The sequence below is a fragment of the Arvicanthis niloticus genome, chromosome 22 (assembly GCF_011762505.2).
Source record: "Arvicanthis niloticus isolate mArvNil1 chromosome 22, mArvNil1.pat.X, whole genome shotgun sequence".
In the NCBI taxonomy this organism is placed as follows: Eukaryota; Metazoa; Chordata; class Mammalia; order Rodentia; family Muridae; genus Arvicanthis; species Arvicanthis niloticus.
In genome coordinates this window covers 41986955-42008530 of record NC_133429.1, presented here as the reverse complement: position 1 = coordinate 42008530, position 21576 = coordinate 41986955, and the positions used below count along the sequence as shown (strand labels likewise).

Genomic DNA, 21576 nt, shown 5'->3' with positions numbered 1-21576 from the left:
AAACCGACAGACAATAACAAGTGCTGGCACATACGTGGAAAAAGTTAGAACTCTCCTACACCACTGGTGGGTCTATAAAATAGTGCTTTGGAAACCCATCTGGCTGCTGCCCAAATCGGGTGGGGGTGGAGTATTGCCATTATCACTCTGCAGTACCACTCCTAGGTTATCCACAATGAGTGAAAACATACCACAGTAGGCTATGTTATGAAGGCTCATGAGAGATGCTCATAGTAGCCAAGAGGAAACAACTGAAATGGGAACTAACTAACGAACGTCCAGATAGGTAAAACGGGGAAGTATTGCTTGGCATACAAAACAATGAACTGTTGACACTATAGGAGTTATTGTTTTCAATTTTGTTACAAAGGATTTGCCAAAGGAAACTTAAGACAGAAAGGATGTAGTTGGGCTTACAGTTGACGGATACACAGTCCATAGTGATTTGGGAAGCAAGGGCGGCAGGAGCCCGAGGCAGCTGGCCACGTTAGTTACTCACTCTCTTTGGAAGCAGAGAGAGGTGAGCTTAGTTGCTCAACATCCTTACTCCTGTTTATCCGGTCTGGAAGACAGACCATGGGATGGTACAGCGGGCCACTTTCAGGTTGGGTCCTCTCTCTTCAGCTAAACCTTTTCAGAAACACTTTCACAGACACACCCAGGGGTGTGTTTCCATGGTGATTGTAAATCCGATTAAGATTAGTCATCTCAGATATTACCATATGACTTTCCTGGAAACTAAATGTGTGTGTGTGTGTGTGTGTGTGTGTGAGAGAGAGAGAGAGAGAGAAAGAGAGAGAGAGAGAGAGAGAGAGAGAGAGACAGAGACAGAGACAGAGAGAGAGAGATGATTCTTCTACTACAAAATGTCTGAAACAAGCCAATATAAATAACAGAAAGCAGACTGGTGAGAAATTAAGCTCAGAAGTTGACTAGGAAGGTAGCGAGCCATATGAAGTAGTTACAAATAGATACAAAGTTTCATTTGTGGAAAATAAGAAACGATCTAAAATTAGGTTGTGATGCCAACTATGCACCTGTTGCATAGTAAAGATTCCTCTGAATTAACCTCTTTAAGTGAGTGAATTTTGTGGTTTGTAAGCTTTATCTTGGTAAAGAGTCTTCTGACTCTTCTAGTTCTATGACAGCAGACTAAAATCCAAGTTATTCCTATAGCAAGTGTTCTAAAGAGGCTGTACATCATTCCTTCACACGTGGGGATGATGGGTAAAGGTTCTTATAAACTTTGGGAAGTTGAATTTTCTCCTTTGCTTTGCAGATGCACAGTCACACTGAAAGTGTGACAGAACACTCAGGATTTTCCCTGCCTGTGTTTCCCTGTAAACTCTAACACTTCTTTTCTTTGTTTTTCTCTTAGCCACAACAAGTTGTTCAGAAGCCTGCTCAGGTAAGACATGATCCTCTATACTTTTTCTCCTAAAAGAACTCAAGTGAAATATGTATGGAGAAAGGTTTCCAAGCCTTTAATTAGCATTTTCTTATTCTGATTATGTCAATATCGAAAAAGTATTGAACATTTGCTGTAGCCTTCAGAGCCGGGGGGAGGAGGGGAATATATATATATATATATATATATTTTTTTTTTCTGAGATTATTACAAACCCCAGACAGGGTCAGTGGGCTAACTCAGCTGGCAAGGGGACTTGCTGCCAAGCCTGATAAGCTGATTTCCAGCCCCAGAGTCCATCTGCACATCAGGGCAGCCATGTTTGTGCACAGATAAACTGAAATTCAAACAACAGGAAAACATCAGGGTCGGTATAAAAGAAGCGTCTGTAACATACAAAATAAAACTGTCAGGCCCGTAAACACTCACTAAATTTACCAATTCTTTTTCTTTTTGGGTTTGTTTGTTGTCTGTTTTGAAATAAGGTCTTTCTACATAGACCTGGTTTTGTTTGTATGTTTGTTTTAAGATAAGGTCCTTCTTCTACATAGTCCTGGCTGTCCTAGAACTTACTCTGTAGAGCAAGCTGGCCTCAAACTCAGAGATCCTCCTGCTTCTCCCTCTCAAGTTCAGGGGATTAAAGGCGTGCACTACTATGATGGGGTTGCTTTACCAATTCTTAACTGCTAAGTTTTGTCTTTTCCTCCTGACTGCCTGTAACCCTTTGACTTTACACATAACTTACTAGTTGTAAATGACTCTTAATGTATGACTGAAAATAGCTGATGGCTGAATTGTTCTGTAATAGTTGATATCCTAAAGCATCTCCAGTGAGGGCGAGCAGCTAGAAATTATGCTGATGTTTCCCATTCCTAAACTCTCAGGTCTTGCTTTAAAAAAAAAAAAAATCATTACTCTATTGAATTAAAAATATCCTTACTTCTTTTGGTCCATAAGCCTGGAATTTCTTGTCCAAGCTACAGAAGAATATATAGAAGAATAAAATTTGTACTTGTTAAAGAAATAGATCTTTAAGAAGATATAGCTGATGTATAAATTAATCACGATTTCTAAGAATGTAAACTAAGAAAGTATAAGAATATCCATCCTGGGTTGGGATAGAACTCAAGGGTACAGGCTTGTCAAGCATTCAGGAGGTCCTGGTGTTTTCTTCCCATTTGGATTTGAGCAGACATTCAGGACATGTAGGTAGAACCTATTAAAATCAGTCACTAAATAGCACTGTGAGTCACGAGGTTCTCTTTCAAGTAGTCATGTAGAACTCCTTAATGTAATTTAAAAATAGCCATAGAAATGTTGGTTTCCCTAGAAAGCTTCCTCTCAAAGGAATGTTCCTTTGCTTAGAAAAAGCCCATGCAGGCAGCCCTAACATGTACTCCTCTCTAAAATGACTGTTTGGGATAAAACTTCAGTTTTCAAATATATCTATGAGGATGCAGGAGGAATGAGTTAAATACGCAGATGGATTGCTATTGATGAACGCCAAGCTGTGGTAGAGCAGCAGCAACAAAATCACTTTGTCCCAAGCCTAACAGCCCAGCGTGGTTTGAGCAGTACTAAACGCATTCAGTGTCTCTACGCAGTATTTAACTAAATAAAATGTAGTAAGTGCTCTGTATGATATGATAACCTCTTATCCTTCATCGGGAAGGATAATGACCTATACTGTACATTTGAGTCAGAGGATACCACAGGCCTCAGCACGTACCACAATCTAGAGATTAATAACCTTATCGTGGTTTGCAAGCATTGATTCCAAGTCTACTTTTGGTATTGTAGGGAAAGGCATATTGAGCAAAACGTGATGCTTTAAGAGAGTTATGAAATGCAGAGATGGGGTTCCTACCGTAGCCGTGCTTAGGGATGGTTCATATGCTTACATAAAACACCTGAACTCTGAGCCACCTGTGAGCATCTCTTTCGAGTTCTGTGTTTCTCTATGTGGTAGCCTTTATTCCATGGAAATCGGTATATGCTTCCTATCCAGACCACCATTTTCCTAGAGAGCATGTTTCAAAATACCTACAATCACTGGCCATGCACTATTACCATTCATTCTGTTTGACTTGGTTTGAAGACCTTTGCATAAGTATTTTCTATGAATCCTCTGTGTGACAGTCCTGATGGGCATCTAAGAACGAGCATGCTCACTGATAAAAGAAAAAAAAAATGACAAGATGTTCGAACATTTGTTGGATGAGCAAATGGCCACAGGATGTCAATGCATATGTTAAGTCATGAGTAAGGGAAAGTAGAGACACAAAAGGAGATGATAGAGGTGAGAGGAAAGTCATGTGCAATAGTAGAGTATTATAGTATAGAATATATAGAATATATATTATATATACAATATATATTCTACACTATATATAGAATATATATTATATAGTCGAATAGTATATATTATACAGCATATATAGTATAGAATATATTTATACATATATATATTCTATACTATATATATATAATATATACAGTATATTATTTTGTGTATATATATAGCAATATATATATACTTGTATATACATATATATATAGTAGAATAATAGATGCATATGCATCACAGGTAGAAATCATTAATATGTGTCTCTAAAGGAGTATAAATTGGGCTTAAAGCAGCAAGGATAATATAAGTGAAATCACAAACACACACACCAGGGAATAGGAATCTGAAAGAAGTCACTGGGGAGGCAATAGCTGTCACTGATCTGTCTGGCTGTCTTTACAGACCTTGTCCAAATTTTCACTTTAAAGGAAAGCAGCTCAGACAGAATTAGCAGGGAAGAGCACAGCTCATCGGACTACCCAGTTTATATCATCTTGAGGCAGAGCGATGAGTTGTGCAAACAAGGGTACTACATGGAAGTTCGTGGAGGATAATGTAAATTTTACAGAGCTAAAGACTCTCTTCCCTTTCCATCTGTTTCTTTCAAAACACCCTCCCAGATGGCTTGTCCCTGAGACAGTGTGCATGCCTTGAGCTGGTGACAATTAGCACAGTTAAGTGTGTCACATGTAAAACAAAGAGATAGCCATGCATTTGACTTGAGTGTTTCCTTCTGGCCATCCCTGTGTATCCATCTAGGAAAAAAAAAAATGCCCTGACAACAATTACTGTTCTCTAATTCTGAAGAAAAGCATGAGAAATGCATAATTATATAAATACCAAAGGAGGATATTACATTCTAACTTATTTTGGGGGTTGCTAAATTTCTTCTATGTCATAACTTACATTTTTAAAATTTAAAAATTTTAAAAGTTTTAATTCAAAAATGTCCCCTTTTACCTCATGTTTTAATTGCATGTTTTAAAATAAAAAATAAGATTTTTTTTAAATCAGGGGGATTATATAGCAATTGTTAAATCCTATAATTGAGATGAAAGCCATCAGAACCCCCTTCCTTATATGAATGTCACATGAATATTGGATTACAGAGGCTCTGTGGTAAAGAATGCTTGCAGGCCCCAGGATAGCAAGCACCATAAGGTCACTCTGAGGGGGCAAGTTCAGCACGATGCTAAGTCTCAGCATCTGTGTTTGTATTTGTCCGCACGTTTGTTTATAAAAGTTTACAGCAAGCTTTATTATGCAGGGGGTTGTGTTTGGAAAACCAGGTGCCATGAATCGCAAACCTCAAGTCTGTCCCACAATCCTTACGGGCAGGAGCTCATCCTTTCCAGTCTAAAGGGGGTAAGCCTGCAGTGTTCACAGTGACCCCCTTTAAATGCCCAAACCACAGAAAACAAGGCTTACTAGAAGCTCTACTCTGTATTTTAAAGTCATAAAGTAAGCAATAAATAGAAGCCAACTAACCAGAAATCAGCAAAGTCTTTAGCAATCTGAAGTCCTCTCCACATACATTGAAAACGTGTTTTAGAAGGAAAAGGTGGAGGTTTTTTCCAGACGCTTTGCTCATCAAAGGGAAACCAGAAATTTTTTGTTGTTGTTGTTGTTGTTGTTCTATTTAAATTCTCCCAACATTCCTTCTTTCAGTGTGTTTTGTCCATTTGAAAACATCCCTTGAGTTATTGAAACAGGAATAAACCTTTTTTTCAACTTCCCATCAAGAGAACTGAAAACCGTTCAGCTTCTGAATGATTTGAAACAAAAGCATTCTGCTTCAAACTAGATTTCTTACCTGTTGGAGATCTTCTGCATGTGGTGTGTAGCAGGGATGAGGGAATCCTGAAAAACACCCTTTATCCCCCAACACCCTCCCCCCCCCTTACTGTGGCACTCACCCCTTCCAAGATGTTGAATGTTTTCACAGAAACTTCAAGGGTGGTTTTCAAGGATGTTTACATTGCAGACAACCTAAACATTGTTTGGAGCAAAATGAGAGGTTTCATTTGGGGACAGGCAAGCTGATACATTGTAGCCAGCATATCCTTCTCAAAGCATCTTTACTGGGTGCTTTTAGTCTAGACATACAGAGGAGGAGGGAGGAAGAAAGCAATCTCCCTTCAGTGCTCATCTTCTACATGGTCCACGGTACCTTGGCCAAAATGCAGTAAACGGTTCATAATAAATCAGACTTACGGTCACCAGCCGGCTCACTCGGGAGCCTGTGATTTATTCACCTAAGTCATAAAGAGCACTGATTGATTTCTCCCCCTGCTCACATTCCTCCGGGCTGGTAAAACATTTTGTGGGCCAATAAATGTTTGGTACCGAGTGGCAAACACGAAGGATCCCATCAAAGACTTCCTTGAGTGTTGATGTTTTGTTATAAAGGAAATAACTTCTTTTGACTTCCCCTCTGACCCCTGGCATTGCAAAAAGGTCAAGGGGAGAAGGAGAGAGAGCGAGGCTGAAACCAGTGTGTAGCCCAGCTTGAGGGCGTGGCGGCAGAGAGAAGGCAAAAAAGGGCGGAGGGAGCACAGAAAAGTGATCATTAACCCTAAACAGATGCGGTGATTAGCTTAGCCCACAGTCCTCACGGAGGAGCCTTGGCAGGTAAGGCCAGCTGCTTCTAGGCTGGGACTGCCCACCGAGATAAGTAGCTCCTGAACGAAGTGAAAGGGCAATTTCTACAACTCCAGAAGACAAATTCAGCGTTTCTGGACTGGACAGATTTGCTGCTGCTGCTGCTGCTGCTGCTGCTGCTGCTGTTGGTATTGTTTAGTTCAGTTCAGTTTTCTAGCTGTTTGAGTTAGCCTACCCAGGAAAGAGCAGGTCCCCCTGCTCACATCGCAGATAGTCATCCCTCTGCACCTTGATGTAAGCTGGATCAAATTTATCACATACCTAAATTATTGTCCACGCTTGCCAACCCGCATCAAATATAGAGAAGAGTAAGGAGCTGTCAAGTCTGGGCTATGTGAACCAGTCCTCCATGATCAAATAGCGCTGAATCCTCACATGGCTGTTGAGTAATTATTTGTTAGTCTACTACGATCACTGATATTTTTAGTATTTTCATTCAGAGAGTCAAAACTCAGGGCAGAGCTGGGGAGAGGATACAGTGGCTAAAGTGCTTAGCACACAAATATCAGGACCAGAGTTCAGATCCCCAGAACTCACGTAAATGCCCAGTGGGCACTGTAGACTGCTGATTACAGCCTCAGAAGGCATATATTATTAAAGATTCTTATAACAAACACGTTAGCAAGTAGTCATTGACCTCTGGCTGCCAGTACACATGTAGACTTGTGGGGGGTGTACAGACATATGCCCACATGTATGCAAATATGCACACATACACAGAGGGTTGGGGGAGAGGGAGAGAGAGGTGGTGGTGCATGCCTTTAATCCTAGCACTGAGTCTGAGGCCAGCCTGGTCTACAAAGTAAGTTCCAGGACAGCCAAGGCTACACAGAGAAACCCTACTCAAAAATGAAAAGAGAAAAGAAAAGAAAAAATATACAAAGGTTTATTACAGCCAGTGTGAACTTCTGTGATTTTTTTTTTTTTTTGCCCTCCTTACCACAAATAACACAAAGGTTCATAATGTCACCTGCCACCAAGTTTGCAGGAAAGTCTCTTCCACTACAGACCTCCTATCTCTTCTTCCTCCAAAACTGAAGGCCCAAGCTCCATTCTTAACTCCTTGTGGCTCACACCCTTGCTTGTACCACCAAACACCAAGAGTTCACTCTGAGTACCAGGCTAGCCTCTTCTCTGCTCTATAACCACTTAAGGTGTGCCCGCGATGTCGAACCAACCCGAAAGAATGACATAAGGGGGTTTCATCAGCAAGGTTCCAAAGCAATGAGGGTTCTGAGTGAACAAAAGAAAACCCGAGGCAGAATGAGTGCAATTTTCTGATAGCTGTAACAAAAGTATACTTTCCTGACTCTACTGACTCCCCTTCTTCCTCCCACCGGTTTTCTGCTGGTTGCTTTAATAAGCAGCCGTGTGAATGGCAGGGACGTGTTCAGTGTCTGAAGGATTTACTGAGTGGTGCTCATTAAAAACGTCCCCATGCAAGTCTTCCCCCGAAAAAGTCCTTTTAGCATAATGTTCCCGAACAGCCCCTTTCTGAACAGGTAAACCTTGACCAGCGTGCTGGTGTTTGGTTTTCCCAGTCCATTAACCAGCCCCTAATGGGATGTGTGCAACTCTCAGGCATAGTATGTCAATCTCCGTAGCATTTCAAGGCTGCCGTGGGAACTTAACAGCAGTCAAAGTTCCTTGGGCCACATGTGGCAAATGTGGAGCCATCTTTGGAAACATCTGGAGGTGCAAGCTGTGGTTCACAGCCCATCGCCATGTCTGCTACGTTACTGAAGAGGATTGAGCCTTAAGGTTGATTGATCTCTGTGGTGGCAATATTATTCCTTCAGGGACAGCAGAGACAGTTGCTTATCCCAGATACCCCTTGTTTCTGTCTGTTCCTTGTACAGCACAGCAGCCCTGGGTTAAGTGTAGTGTAACAGAAGGACTAGAGTCAGTTTTACAACCATATCTTTGTACCCAACAGGATTTTTTTTTCTCTTCTATTAGTTTTTTACAGCCTGGGGCGGGGGAGGGGGAAGGAGAACCACACATGGAGCAAAAATCCAGGTCGCTTGGAGAGGTGAGAACTGAGGTTGGGAAGTGCCACCCGCCCGCCCTACCAGCCTCAGCCTCTTGGCCAACCTTGGCCTTGTTTTGGAAGGAGGCCAGCAGAAGCTGTGCCAAGAAATAAGCTCTCCACTAACTAAGCCTTTGAGAAACCCGCCGTGCCAAACATATGAGAGCCACACTGCCACCCAACGATTAGCGAAGTGAGATTTCCCACCCTGGGCTCCTTGTTAAGTTCCCAGTCCTAATTGATAGTTACAAGCAGAAGAATTTCAAGGTCAGCAGAAAGATACATAAATAAAACTACTCTCCATGTTGTGTTAAGAGCTGCTAAGCAAAAGAAACAAGGGACTGTCCCTTTGGGGCTGAGTTGTATCTAAGGGGATTGACTATCAGGATTTTCAGGCACTCACATCCAGCAAGGCTTCTGGGAACCTTCTGCCAAGATGATCACATTCCATTCAGGGCAAGGACTTCCATAAGTTCATAGCCTGAGAAATCTCAGTTCCTCCCCGATCTTCAAGTATGGGTTTCTAGATAGAAGAATACCAAGCTGATAGAAACTGAATAATCGTAGCCCCATCTGGGGGAAGGGGGGGTTCAGCTTGACTTCATCCTATGAAATCTGTTCACGGTGAGGGTGAGGTGTAACACAGCTACCCACTCCTCTGATGTGGGCCCTTCCAGAGGAGCAACCTGAAGTGAGTCCGTATCTCCTGTCATAATGGGAAGTGAACCCTTTCGGAGGGGACGAAGAGGGTATCTGCCAAACAGTTTAGTGACTTTCTGGAATTTAAATATTAAGTGAAAGGACAGGGTCAGAGGGCGGCCAATCCTCCGCCCGTCTCTCCTCTGCCTGCCCGTGGCTTTGATCATGCTACATCCTCCTTTCTAACCAGGACTCCACAGAGAATCTCGGGGTCATGGCCCCTTGCCTCATCAAGATGTGAAGCCCACAGTTTGGCAGGCCTGGGAGGAGAAGGGAGGTAGCTTCATGCGTTCCATATTTCCCACAAAACCAAAAGCAGACTAAACAAAGCCGGTGTGAACTCCCGTGACTGGATGCCCCTGCGATGCCGTCTCTGAAGCTGTAATCCATTCATTTGTATGTGTGTTTAGTCCCAGGATTTACAGCTCTCTTGGTCTTGAGGGGGAAGAGAATGTTGGAAACCTCTTGTGAAGGACTAAGAGGAAGCCGTGAGCTGTATAGCAAGCCCAGGATGGAGGCTCCATGGCCATGTGTATGTGTGAGTGTGTGTGTGTGTGTGTGTGTGTGTGTGTGTGTGTGTACATGTGCTCACACACTCGCATTCACAGGAGGGCATGAGCAACCTGCCGTGAGGGCTTCTCCCCTCCCGCTTGCTATGTTTTGGAAGATGCATCACACATGGTAACATTTAAAAGCCCCTTCACAGCTGAAGTGTTTCAGACACTAATGAATGGAAGCCGAGTTGTGCAGCACAGGCAGGCTTTACTGAGTGGTATACTGTAGTGACCTGGGAAAGGAAGCAGGGTATAAATTGTGTCAGTTAGCCACCCAGACAAAATGAAGCCATGTGGAAAATCAAATCTATTAAAGTATGAAGGCTGTTGTAAGCTGGCCGTTCTTAAAGGGGCTCCATTGGCTGCCGGGGTAAATGTTTACCTGTCTCCCAGATCTTTTTCACATGCCGTCTTTGGAGGCAGCCGGCAGCATTTGATAAAAATCATCCTCCCTCTAATGACACTCTTTATCGGAAATGTTTATTATCTCCGTCTTACCGCCCATGTCCTGAAAGGTAGTGCAGGCTTGTTAAATAAGCAAAAGTTAAAAGAACTTTGTAGCTCGCACCAGCTTGCAAGAACCCCAACAAATTCCAGAGCCATAAGGAATGGGGGGGAAGGGGTCTTGGGGTGGAGTTAGATTTATATGGAGGAGAGGCCCTGAGAAAACATATATATTAGGTTTTCTCTGCTTGGCTGGCCCCACCTTTAAATGTTTGCCCAATGTTGACGGATTTAGTATTGAGATTGAGCAGTTCTGTCAAACTTAGTCAGTTGCCTCAAAATGTGCTTTAATAAACGTAAAAAAAAATAAGGAAATAGCTCTCAGGAGCAGTGTACTTGCAGGGTGGGTCTTCTGTTGCTCTCCACAGCTTCTGCTGAGGAGTTCGACACCAGTGCTGTTTGACCCAAACCTGCTCCTACTTGCCTTATAACCGTGGGCATGTTGCTTGTCTGTGCACTAAGAAACACATCTAAGAAAACGCACCCAGCAAACACCCAAACAGCATCAGCTACCATTGCCAGCATCTGGTGGGTGGATTCACTTCCCTTAACGCTGTTTTTAAGAGAAGTTATGCCAGTTGGGTTTTGTTGTTGTTGTTGTTGTTTTAAACCCGATGACTGTGGCATGCTGTGAGGGGGGGAAATTTATCTCTTTCTTGGTGAGTAAAGCCTCCAGGGATCCCACAGTCTCCTGACTGCAAACAATTGAATTTGCTGACCAGCAACCATGATGACTTAAGTCAACAGGGACTAAAAGCAGCCCTGGAAAAAAGACAACCCCTTGATTCCTCAATGACATGGTTCAGGTACCCGTGTGAATAGAGGTCAGGCGGTGTCCCCTGACATGTTCTGCTTAAGCAAGCTCACCATGGTGGAGGTGACTCGTGGTACGGGAGTGGTACTCGGGCAAGCATTCATCTGGGAACAAGGCCTAACCCACCTGCCCTCTGTGTGTTGCAGGAGACTGAAGAGACATCCTCGCAAGAGTCGGCAGAGGAAGATTAAAGGGCGCTGACATTCAATTTCTACCTCAGCATCAGTTGGATCTTTCGAAGGGAGAAGACACTGCAGTGACCACTTATTCTTTACTGCCGCGGTCTTTCCACTTTCTGCGGGGTGGGGCGGGGCGGGGCTGGGTGAGGGGTGGGGGCCGGGTGGGAGAAACCACATAACCTTGAGAAGGACTATATTAATCACTTTGTAATCCCTTCACAGTCCCAGGTTTAGTGAAAAACTGCTGTAAACACGGGGGACACAGTTTAACAATGCAACTTTTAATGACTGTTTTCTTCTCCCATAACTTACTAATAGTTTGTGGATCTGATAAGCAAGGGCATGTGGTTGAAGAAAAGCCCTGTGGTGGGCTTACTCAGTCACCACATGCAAACCCTAAACCGGCACCCTGGTGACCGGGGGCATTCGTATAAGAAAAGCATTGTATGTGACTCTGTGCCCACTCAGATGCCACCCCCACCATGATCATAGAAAAATCTTCCGCTTAGGACACCAAAGATGAGGACTAGACACTACTCTCCTTTGTGTATGATCTTGTAGACACTTAATTGATTTTTTTTTTCGGGTTTTTTTTTTTTTCACTTTTTAATTCTAAATGAGACAAAATACTGGTGTATCTTTTCATACAGCTAGCAAACCAGAATAGGTTATGCTCTTTTTTTTTTTTTTTTTTTTTTTTAAAAAGGGAAGTATACAGATAATAAATGTTGACTCCTACGTTTCTGGACTCACACACAGCAGCAGGAGTGATAAGCCCACAAGCTCTCTTTCCCTCCATGGGAGATCTACACAGCCGAAAGCCACTTAGCAATAAATGACACTTGTCAGCCTCGAAGCATCCAAGATAACTAGACAAGTAGAATGACCCTTTTTTTGGAATTTAATGAAAAGGCACAGTACCTGATGAACTCACCCAAGTGATGACGTGGGAGGAGTGAAATAGAATTTCTTTTGCTATATAAAGGACCGTATTTTTAAAAAGAAAAGAAAAAAGAAAAAAAAGCTCCCGCTCTCTGTCGCTCGCTCTCTCTACCCCCTTCCCCATCTCCCTCACCTCTCTCTCCTCTCTATATTCTCTGTTCTTCATTGTGTACCAGTGTCCGTGAAAGACCGCAGTACCACTTACCTCAGATGAAGCCTGTGTGTTACTTCCAGTAACACTTTTCGTTTTTTTTTTTTTTTTGACATAAGATGGCTGGCCGAGGTGCATTATCTTGGTTCGGTCTGCCATCTCTGCATTCACGCTGCACTTTTAGCCAGAGATGCAATAATCCCCACTACTCAATACTACCTCTGAATGCTACAGTGAATTTACAGTCCTGCACTCGTTACACGCTGCTAGACACAAGCCCTGCAAGAGAAAGGAAAACAAAACAAAACACAAACCTTACCAGGTTGGCATCTCAGCCACCCCACAGTTCTTGGTCATTCTTGTCAAAGAAGTGCTCTTACTCTGTCTCAGCGTGGCTATGCATGTTTCTATGATATATATATATTTTTTAATTAAAATGTTACAAACGCTTGTGGCAGCTTCCCTGCTAGATCGCTACATTAATCTGAAACAGTTTTGAATCAAGTCGCTCCTAGGTTCTTAGGGATAATTTTCTTCAGTGACACTACATTGTATCTCTCTCTCTCTCTCTCTCTCTCTCTCTCTCTCTCTCTCTCTCTCACACACACACACACACACATATACATCTGTAGTGTTCAAATATAACTCTCTAAGTCTGTACCTCAAATGAATTGTTGAAACAAATGGACTTATTGATTTGCAAGGACCTACCTCCACACTTCAAAAGGAACGAACTTGTAGCCTCTGTCTTCACTCTTGCTCTTTGATTCCTTCCCCTGGGTGTTTGAAAGCGCTCAAATGTCACCTCTCCTTCATCAAAACTATTTTTTTTTTGTAGAAGACACTTGATAGAAATACATTTTTACATACTTTTGCAAACATAAATGAATTTTAAAAACCAAGCCAACCTTCAAAGAAACTTGAACCTTTGTAGGCGAACTACAACTAGCTCAGCCTTTTGCCTAATGCAATCAAGAAGAAAAAAAAATAATAGGTTTTTAAGATTAGTTGCCTATAAGAATATGCTTGACAGATATTTTTTCATGTATTTTATACAATGTGATTCTTGTAAAATGTCTCAAGCAGATTTATTTTGAACGCTTCTTGTGTAGAGTTTCTATGCCTTTCTCTCCTATTAAGTGTGCTGATTTTTCCAAGGTGTTATCCACTGGGCCAGGAGGTAGTCTCTCATAGTGGCTTCTATCAGTATAACTTTTAATATTGGAGCCAAATGAAACAAACAACCATGTCTCTTCCAGCTGTTTTCAGGGAGGTCATTTCAAAGGCCACATAACCGCCCTGAGACTGGCAGATGGCTCATTGTTATGAGTGGCCAAAGGAGCTATGGAGAGATTAAAACTCATTGTGACTGTTAACTGCGCAGTAAATAAGTAAACAAACAGTGGCTTATGAAAGTCAGATTCCCATTCCGTATCTTTGGATGGGCCTTTCAGAAACCTCATTTTGGCCAGTTCATAAAAACTGAAGCCGTTTCTCGTGTTGGCCAGACTCGGCACACCGAGCGATTTCCATCTCTGATGAACTTATTCTTTACTTCCTGTATGTTGTACAATCAAAACACACTACTACCTCTTAAGTCCCAGTATACCTCATTTTTCATACTGAAAAAAAAGAAAAAAAAAGAAAGAAAAAAAAAAGGCTTGTGTCCAATGGAACAGTGAGAACATCGTAAAATTTTTATATATATAGTTTATTTTTGTGGGAGATAAATTTTATAAGACTGTTTTTTACTGTTGTTGGTCACGGCTAAGTAAGAGTGGACATCTGACTTCTCTGCCATTTCTGCAAGTCAAATATGTTTGCAGGGGAAACTTACCAAGATGATTAACTGTAGCCGACTTCTCCCAGTTCCTTTGTGAGCCCTCTGACTTTACTCTCTGTTCCTTGTGTGGAATCGCTGTCTGTGATTGTACTTTGACGGCTTGCTTGTGGCAATACTTCTCTAGTGGATCATCACTGTCTGCACAATAAATATAACAGCCTCTGTGGTCCCCATGTGTGTGTTCAGTTTCCCATTCTTTGTCTCACCTCCGTTAAGTAAATAATAAAGTTGGGAGAGGCATTCAAGTCCATCTGGTCTACCCTGGAATGTGCCACAGCCTCCGGGCACACGTTGACATGGAGTGTGATTTAAAGTATAATTCTCTCACAGCACCGCACGCCTGAACTTACCTGAACTGGTCTGACATTGATTGCCACAAAAAACAGCTGAGAAGGAATGTAAAGAAAGAATAGGATGTAATTTCAAACCACACAGTCTTAGGAGTAGAGCCTTCAACATTTGTGTAAAGAAACAAACAGCATAGGACCAGGGAAATGACTCAGTCAGTAAAATGTTGGCCCCCTAAGCATGAGGGCCTGAGTTTGAGTCCCCAGAACACACATGAAAAGCTGGACCCTTGGGCTAGAAAGATGGCTCAGCAGTTAAAACCCCTTGTTGCTCTTACATAGGACCTGGATTCAGTTTCCAGAACCCATATGGTACCTCACAACCATCTGTAACTTCAATTCTGGGGGATCCAGTGCTGTTTTCTGGCCTCCTCTGGCTCCAGGCATGCATGTGAATACCCGTGTGTGTGTGTGTGTGTGTGTGTGTGTGTGTGTGTGTGTGTATATATATATATATATATATATATATACACACATAGAATTTTAAAATATAATATATATTTTATATATATTATATTTTATATATATATAAAATATATATATATATAAATATATACACACATAGAATTTATATATATATATATATTTATATATATATATTTATATATATATATATATACACACATAGAATTTTAAAAATTAACTTTTAAAAAGCTGAGCATGGTGGTGTATGCCTGTAAACCCAGCCTAGGGGTTGAAGGTGGGGGTGGGGGGTAGGGAAACAGACAATCCCTAAAGCCTATTGGTCAGCCAGCCTACCCAAATCAGTGGGTGTCAGGTTTATAGAGAAGCCCTATCCCAAGAAAATAATGGGGAGGGGCTAGAGAGATGGCTCAGAGGTTAAAAAGAACCGGCTGGCTTCTCTTTCAGAAGAGCTGGATTCAATTCCTTGCACTCACTGGGTGACTACCAATCACCTATAACTCCAGTTCTAAGAGATCTGACACTGTTTTCTGGTCTCTTTGTGTACTAGGCATGCAAGTGGTGTGCAGATATACATGCAGACAAAACATCCACATATCAAAAGTAATTTATAATGTTTAAGTAGAATAAGTAAATAAATAATATGGTAAAAAGATAATAAAAGAAAGACCCCTGACATCTGCCTTGGGCCCCTGTACATACACACATACTTCTACCCATGCACACACACTTTTACAATACCATATGTACACTATACCCCCACCCAATCATACCTAATAATAATAATAATAATAATAATAAAGAAGGAACCAGCAAGCCTGCTGTCCATGAAGTAACAGCATTTGGAGAAGACACACAGAGCATTAGTGACATAAATAAAAGCCATAAATGTTCTCCACAACCGTTTTGTAATTCTATAAAAACCATTACCAGGCCAGCAGAACCAGAATGATTCCATCTCGACATTCCAGTCCCAGACTTCTCAGAGTCTTCTAATGCATCCGATTGGAGCTCCAACCACATTACAAATTTCATTCGGCCCTTTCAAAGGGAAGGTTGTTTCTAAGAATGCATCCCATCTAAGACATCTATCTCTTGAGTTGTTTCGTTTTTAAATCAGACGTATCTTTTCATTCACTGATTCATTCTCACAGATGATATTTAGGGAGTGCCCAGTTGTAATAGGTCCCAGACCAAGAGGTATTGCTTCAGGATATAACTGGGAGTGTCGTGTAGATGTTGGAATAGTTACAGTACAGACCCTATGTGAAGAGGATCAGGCAAACTTCAGGGAAGGAGTTGCAAGGAGTCAGAAGATGAAAGCCACTCTTCCTAGAGGACTGGCCTGTACCATTAGTTCAGCCCCAAAGTACAGAGACTGGCCCCGTACATTTAACGCAGCCCATACTTAATGTCCTCATTTTAGAAGCATATAACAAGCAACTACTTTAAAACAAATGAAGACTGACTCATTGCCTTGCAGCTATAGAGTATGGAGGAAGCTGTGACCTCCAGATGAGGATGAATGCATGATTAAGACAAGTGCTTATATTCTAGAAGTGAGGCTTAGGAACTGACCTCTGAAATAGGGTGTCTTTCAATCAAAGATTTATTACCTTCTCACGATGAAAACACATTTATGATGGATATATGGAAGAAACTGAAGTTTATCTGCAATTTCCAAGGTCACGTCCTGAAGAAATCAGCCAAACACAGATAACAACAGTGAGTTGTTGTGTGCACCTGATGTTGTTTGGGGCACTAAAGGTAAGTGAGAATCTATCCTTGGTCATGGTGTCAAAAATCACTGATCAACAAGTGGATTTCGAGGAGACTGAGGGTATTCTAAAAACTGGATGCATCCTGTACTTTTCCATCGGTAATAGGGAAAAAATTGTCCCTAGCCCTCTCAGAAAAGAGTGTAAAGTTCCCACCACAGAGAAATCCTAGGTCAGCATAGACAGTGACTTACAGTCAATGTACCATTCACCTAGTGGGAGAGGTGTCGGGAAGAGGTATATTTCTCAATAGAGCCAGAGGTACTCAACAATCTGGTGAATTCAGTAATGGTAGGTGGTTCAGAAACACAAGAAAACATAAAAATGAAATCAGAATAACAACAAGATCAGTAGTGCTCCCCCCAGTGGGTGCTGAGGATGCAAACCAGACCATAATAAAACATCATAGACCTGGGAGATTCAGACACCCAAGAGAAGAGACCAGGGCAAGGGACGGGCTGCTTTTCAAGGCTCATTTGTACAGCATGGCTGTTTACTAAGCAAGACTATGTAAAGTTATCCTTGAGCAATTGCTCTTGAGATGGATGAAGTCTGGCTTCAAAGTAAGCAAGAAGTTCTTTAGTCAAGATCATTCTGACATGTGTTACACAGATAGATGGTGACCATCATCAAGGCAGAGGTTACAGCTCCTGTCTCAGCATTGCTGTCTGTAAATTTTGTAATCTGCTGTAGATGTGGGCCTCTGCACTCAAGACTGCATACATTCTAAGCCACACATGCCTATGTTATCCTCTTTACAACATCCAGTTATGGCCTCTGAGAACACGCCTCACGTCAGCGAGCAGTACTCCTCTGCATTCAGTTGACAATAGTCACAATCTTGCCTTACTCCTTTGAGCCTGACTCAACATAGCAGTGAGCTGCATCCATCTACCTGTTTATAACAACTGAGCCTTTGTCTTACCAGCTTTCCCAGAGCCCCAGTTCATTCCCCTGAATTTAACCAAGCTCAAGGCTGAGCCCATGTGACCAAGTGTGGGACTGAGCCCATGTGACTATCTGTCCGTCCACTCTTTTTTCCTCTCATCTGATCACCTGTTTTCTTATTAAGATTTTTGTCTGTCCCACGGCTACACTTCTCTTAGATTAAACATACATTCTTGGAAACATGAAATAACAACTCTTCAAAAACAGTGAACCACCGGACCCCACGTAGGTCATGGAGGCAGCTACCTTCAAAGAAAGCAACCATGGGAGTTGAAGAGTAAACAGAGATCCAGTTGCAGCTGCTGTCCCTGAGAAGCCAGAAAGATGGGAGGAAGCAGGAGTCTTTTACCTGCCATGTTTTTGTTGTTGTTTTTTTTGTTTTGTTTTGTTTTGTTTTGTTTTGTATTGTTTTCTGAACTACTTGGGATCTCAACTCTTGTCCAGCCACGTTGCATCCACAACTGGCTGCACTGCTGAGCTGGTTAGTCAGGTCTAGGATGAATCTGAAGTTGAGAAGTCATGAAGTGTCACTGTGCCAAGTCATGCTCTAACAAGGACAACATTAATATTAAAATGCACATGATTCAATAACCTTTGAAAAAAATCAGAAGGCAGAGGAAGGTAGATCTTTGAGTCCCAGGCCAGCCTGGTCTACAGATGGAGTTCCAGGACACTCAGGGCCACAGAGAAACCCTGTCTCAAAAAGAAAACATAACAAAGGTGATGACTGAAGTTACCTGGTCGGATCACCCCTTTACATGGTACAACGTCAAATGTTCATCTTGAAAATTAGATTATTCAATGTAAGTAAAATACTTCAAAGAATTTGACATCTAAGTATCACCTGGTATTTGTTATCCTCCCGGCTCCTATGTATGCGAGCCTTTCCCCTTACTGTCTGTCATTATTGACCACAATACGTAGAGACATCCAGAGATCATAATCAGAATGTATACATATATACACCATGTATTCAACTTGCACACTGCCAGGACAGAAGCCATTGCACATACACGGTCTTTTTTCCCTGTGTAGTTTGTACTTATAATCTCATTGGATACTACAAAAAGTTATCCCTGAAAAATCAGCAAACTGCCAATTGCCTCCCCAACCTGACAGCTCTCAGGGTCCCTGATAATGAGGAGGCTTACCCTCTGCCATCCAACACAGCTCAGGATTCAGATTCACCTTGTTCTCCAGAGTGCAGGGTCTTAGTCCTTCATCTCCAGCTTAGTCTCCAAATCCGTAGTCTGAATAGAGCTCCCTGTGGAATTGACTCTTAAATCAGGTACTAGGCAGGCTGATATATGGCTATTATTTATTACGACGGGACACGTTTAGCCATTAAAGCCATTATGTGTAGCTAACACCCTGGCCAATCTCATTCTGCCACAAAATATAAAACTTGCAATTCAACTAGTTAATGAGAATGTGCTAACCATCCAAATTCCTAAAGCACATTGTCCTGACTGCCCAACTGATGTAGTACTCACAGCTTCAAGACCTTCAAAAACTTTAAAAAATGTTTCTGCTTCGTTTTCAACCTCGTTGCCACCACCACCACCACCCAAGCCCCCATGGCCTTCTGTGGGTTCTGTCCCCTGGTCCTCCACATATAGTTCATGAGCAGAAGAGGAAATGGCATTGAAAATCACAACCTACCTAAAATCAAAACAATCACCAACCCATATTAGAAATTATGGGGCATATCAAAAGTGGTTCAAAGATGTGTCTCAGGGTTCAGCTCTTTGTTTCAAAGGATATCATAAACAAATGGCATTCCCTTCAAGAAACTGCTCACAGTGGTCTTATCGTTTAAGGTGCAATGGTGCAGGTAAAAATCAGTCTTTCTTGTTTTATGGTCCAGATGATCCAACTGTTCTGATTTCTGCTTCCTTCTTGAGACTCCTTTGATTGTTAGTCTAGATTCCAAAGAAACAGGAAAATGTGACAACTCCTCCCACTTCTCTGACGAGGCACAACAAAGAGGCATTTGCCACAATTCATTTTGAAAGCATTTTTACTTTCTTCTTTCATGGGGCTGTAAGATTATGTGACACACTCTGCTTTTACCTAGGAAGTCCCTGGAGCAAGAGAACTTAGGAAATGTCTGTTTCCCACTGGAAGAAGAAAGTATGCAAAACCTTCTTGCTTTGTTTCTCCTATATTTAAGATAATTTAGGTCAATATTTTTAGCTCCTTAGCCCTTGCTTGGGTGCAAACAATCTATCTTTTCATTTGATGTGTTTTTAGCTTGTTCGACACACAATAGGTGTACATGTTTATGGGTGGCAGTGTGACATTTGGTGCATGTACACAATCATGATTGGACCAAGTGATTGGAAGATTTATGTTGTCACACGTCGTACATCGGTTTTTTGTGTATGCTGAGACTCTCCAAAATCCTCCCTACTATTTGGAGATATTCTAAATATTTTTTTTTTGTCAGCCATAGTTACCCTAACACATCCTACCCAATTACAGCTCAGTGGCTTTTAAGTATCCCTTCTCCATCCTTTGGTGTCTGTAAACACCTTTTCCAGAGTCCTATCTGTTTTATACCCTTTGAGACTGACTTTTGGTACCCTTGCCTAAGGGAGAGCATGGGAGGTTTGTCTTGCTGGATCTACACTTATTTCAATCTATATTCTTCCGCTCCTTCCTTTCAGGTAGCTACATGCAACTAAATCTCCCTCTTCTCTTATGGCTGAATAATAGGCTATTGCCCAGCCTGATTCTACACCTCGGCTATTAGGAACAATACTATAATAAACACGTAATGGCACATGTCTCTTGAACTTTGGATCTCAGTTTATTTAGTAAGTATCCACCGGGGGCCAAGTGGACCCAGAGGTGGCTTGCTGCAAGTGTGCTGAGGAATCTCGTTCTCTCCGTGATGGCTGCTCTTATTTATAGCCTTGTCTGATGGATGTCTAGCACAAGGGTCTGGTTGTTTGGTGTGTCCTTCCCCCAGGCCTGAGAAGGCCTACAAGTCATTTACTACAATAGATCAAGCAATATTAGGACCTGAGATGCATTGCATTACCAGCCTTGGTGCCTTGGACCCTGCTACCTGAGCTAAGAAGAATGGACTGCCTGCTGAGCTAGCCAGGCACCTTCCAGACTACTATCTCCTCTCCTACCCCCTAGGCTGAACCTAGAAGAGACTCTGGGGGTGGGGCTTCCCCTTTATATGTGAAAGCAAATTATTAAACTTCGGGCCTTGATCAGAATACTTTGTCTTGTCCCCACGTTTCTCTCACCCTCCATTCCTGTTCATTCCTAGGCTTCCTCTCAGGAGAACCCAGTTTCCCATAACTGCAGGCAGCTACAGAATGGTGCCTAAAGTGGGGCCTGAGAAGGGAAGACCAGCAGAGGAAACACTGTCTTGGTGGGGCTCCATGGAAAATGGAAGAAAAAGTAGAGTATCTAGAGCACTAGATAAACAAGGAACGCCATTGATGCTAGCTAAGTTATGGCTGTGTTTACAGGAAGTGCGTGTAAGGTGGATATGGGTCTAGAATTGAGTGAGCATTGACCTGATGCTGAACTCAGCTAGGGAGGTGACAGTGAGTTGGGGAAAGGAGAGTATTTGGCAAGCCCAAGAGAGGTGGCCTTAGATGAGAGGAACTGGGTTTAAAAGAATTTGAAAAACAAAAAAGGGCAGAACACTTAGTAGTATCCATAATTCTGCCTTCTTTGTTTGTCCCTTGGTGCCAATGTCCACATGTCTCATTGTATGTTTTTTGTCCAGGTGTCTTAGTGTGAATGATTAGTATGTCTTGTGGTGTTCTATGTTTAATGTTCAAAAGATCGTTAAAATTGCTTGATCCAACCCTTGGTCTAGTTTAACTTAGTTTTCAGAGGCAGCCTTAATATGCAGAGCAGCAGCTGATAAGTTTGCTTAACACCTGTAGCTAAGAGCTGAGCTGAGCTGGAAAAGTCTTTG

General features: G+C 42.1%; 1 protein-coding gene across 2 annotated transcripts in view; it reads left to right on the top strand.

The window, feature by feature from the left end:
* Positions 1-11315, top strand: part of Hmga2 (high mobility group AT-hook 2) — a 110998-nt gene extending 99683 nt beyond the window's left edge. Inside the window, exons 4-5 of one of the 2 annotated variants that reach the window (XM_076920345.1) lie at positions 1379-1408; positions 11163-11315. In XM_076920345.1, the coding sequence (XP_076776460.1) occupies positions 1379-1408; positions 11163-11207 (75 nt within the window). In that variant the 3' untranslated portion in view covers positions 11208-11315. Of the gene's footprint in view, positions 1-1378; positions 1409-5009; positions 5599-11162 lie in introns of those variants that run through there. The other variant, XM_076920346.1, reaches the window with a different exon arrangement.
* Positions 11316-21576: the final 10261 nt, after the last annotated feature.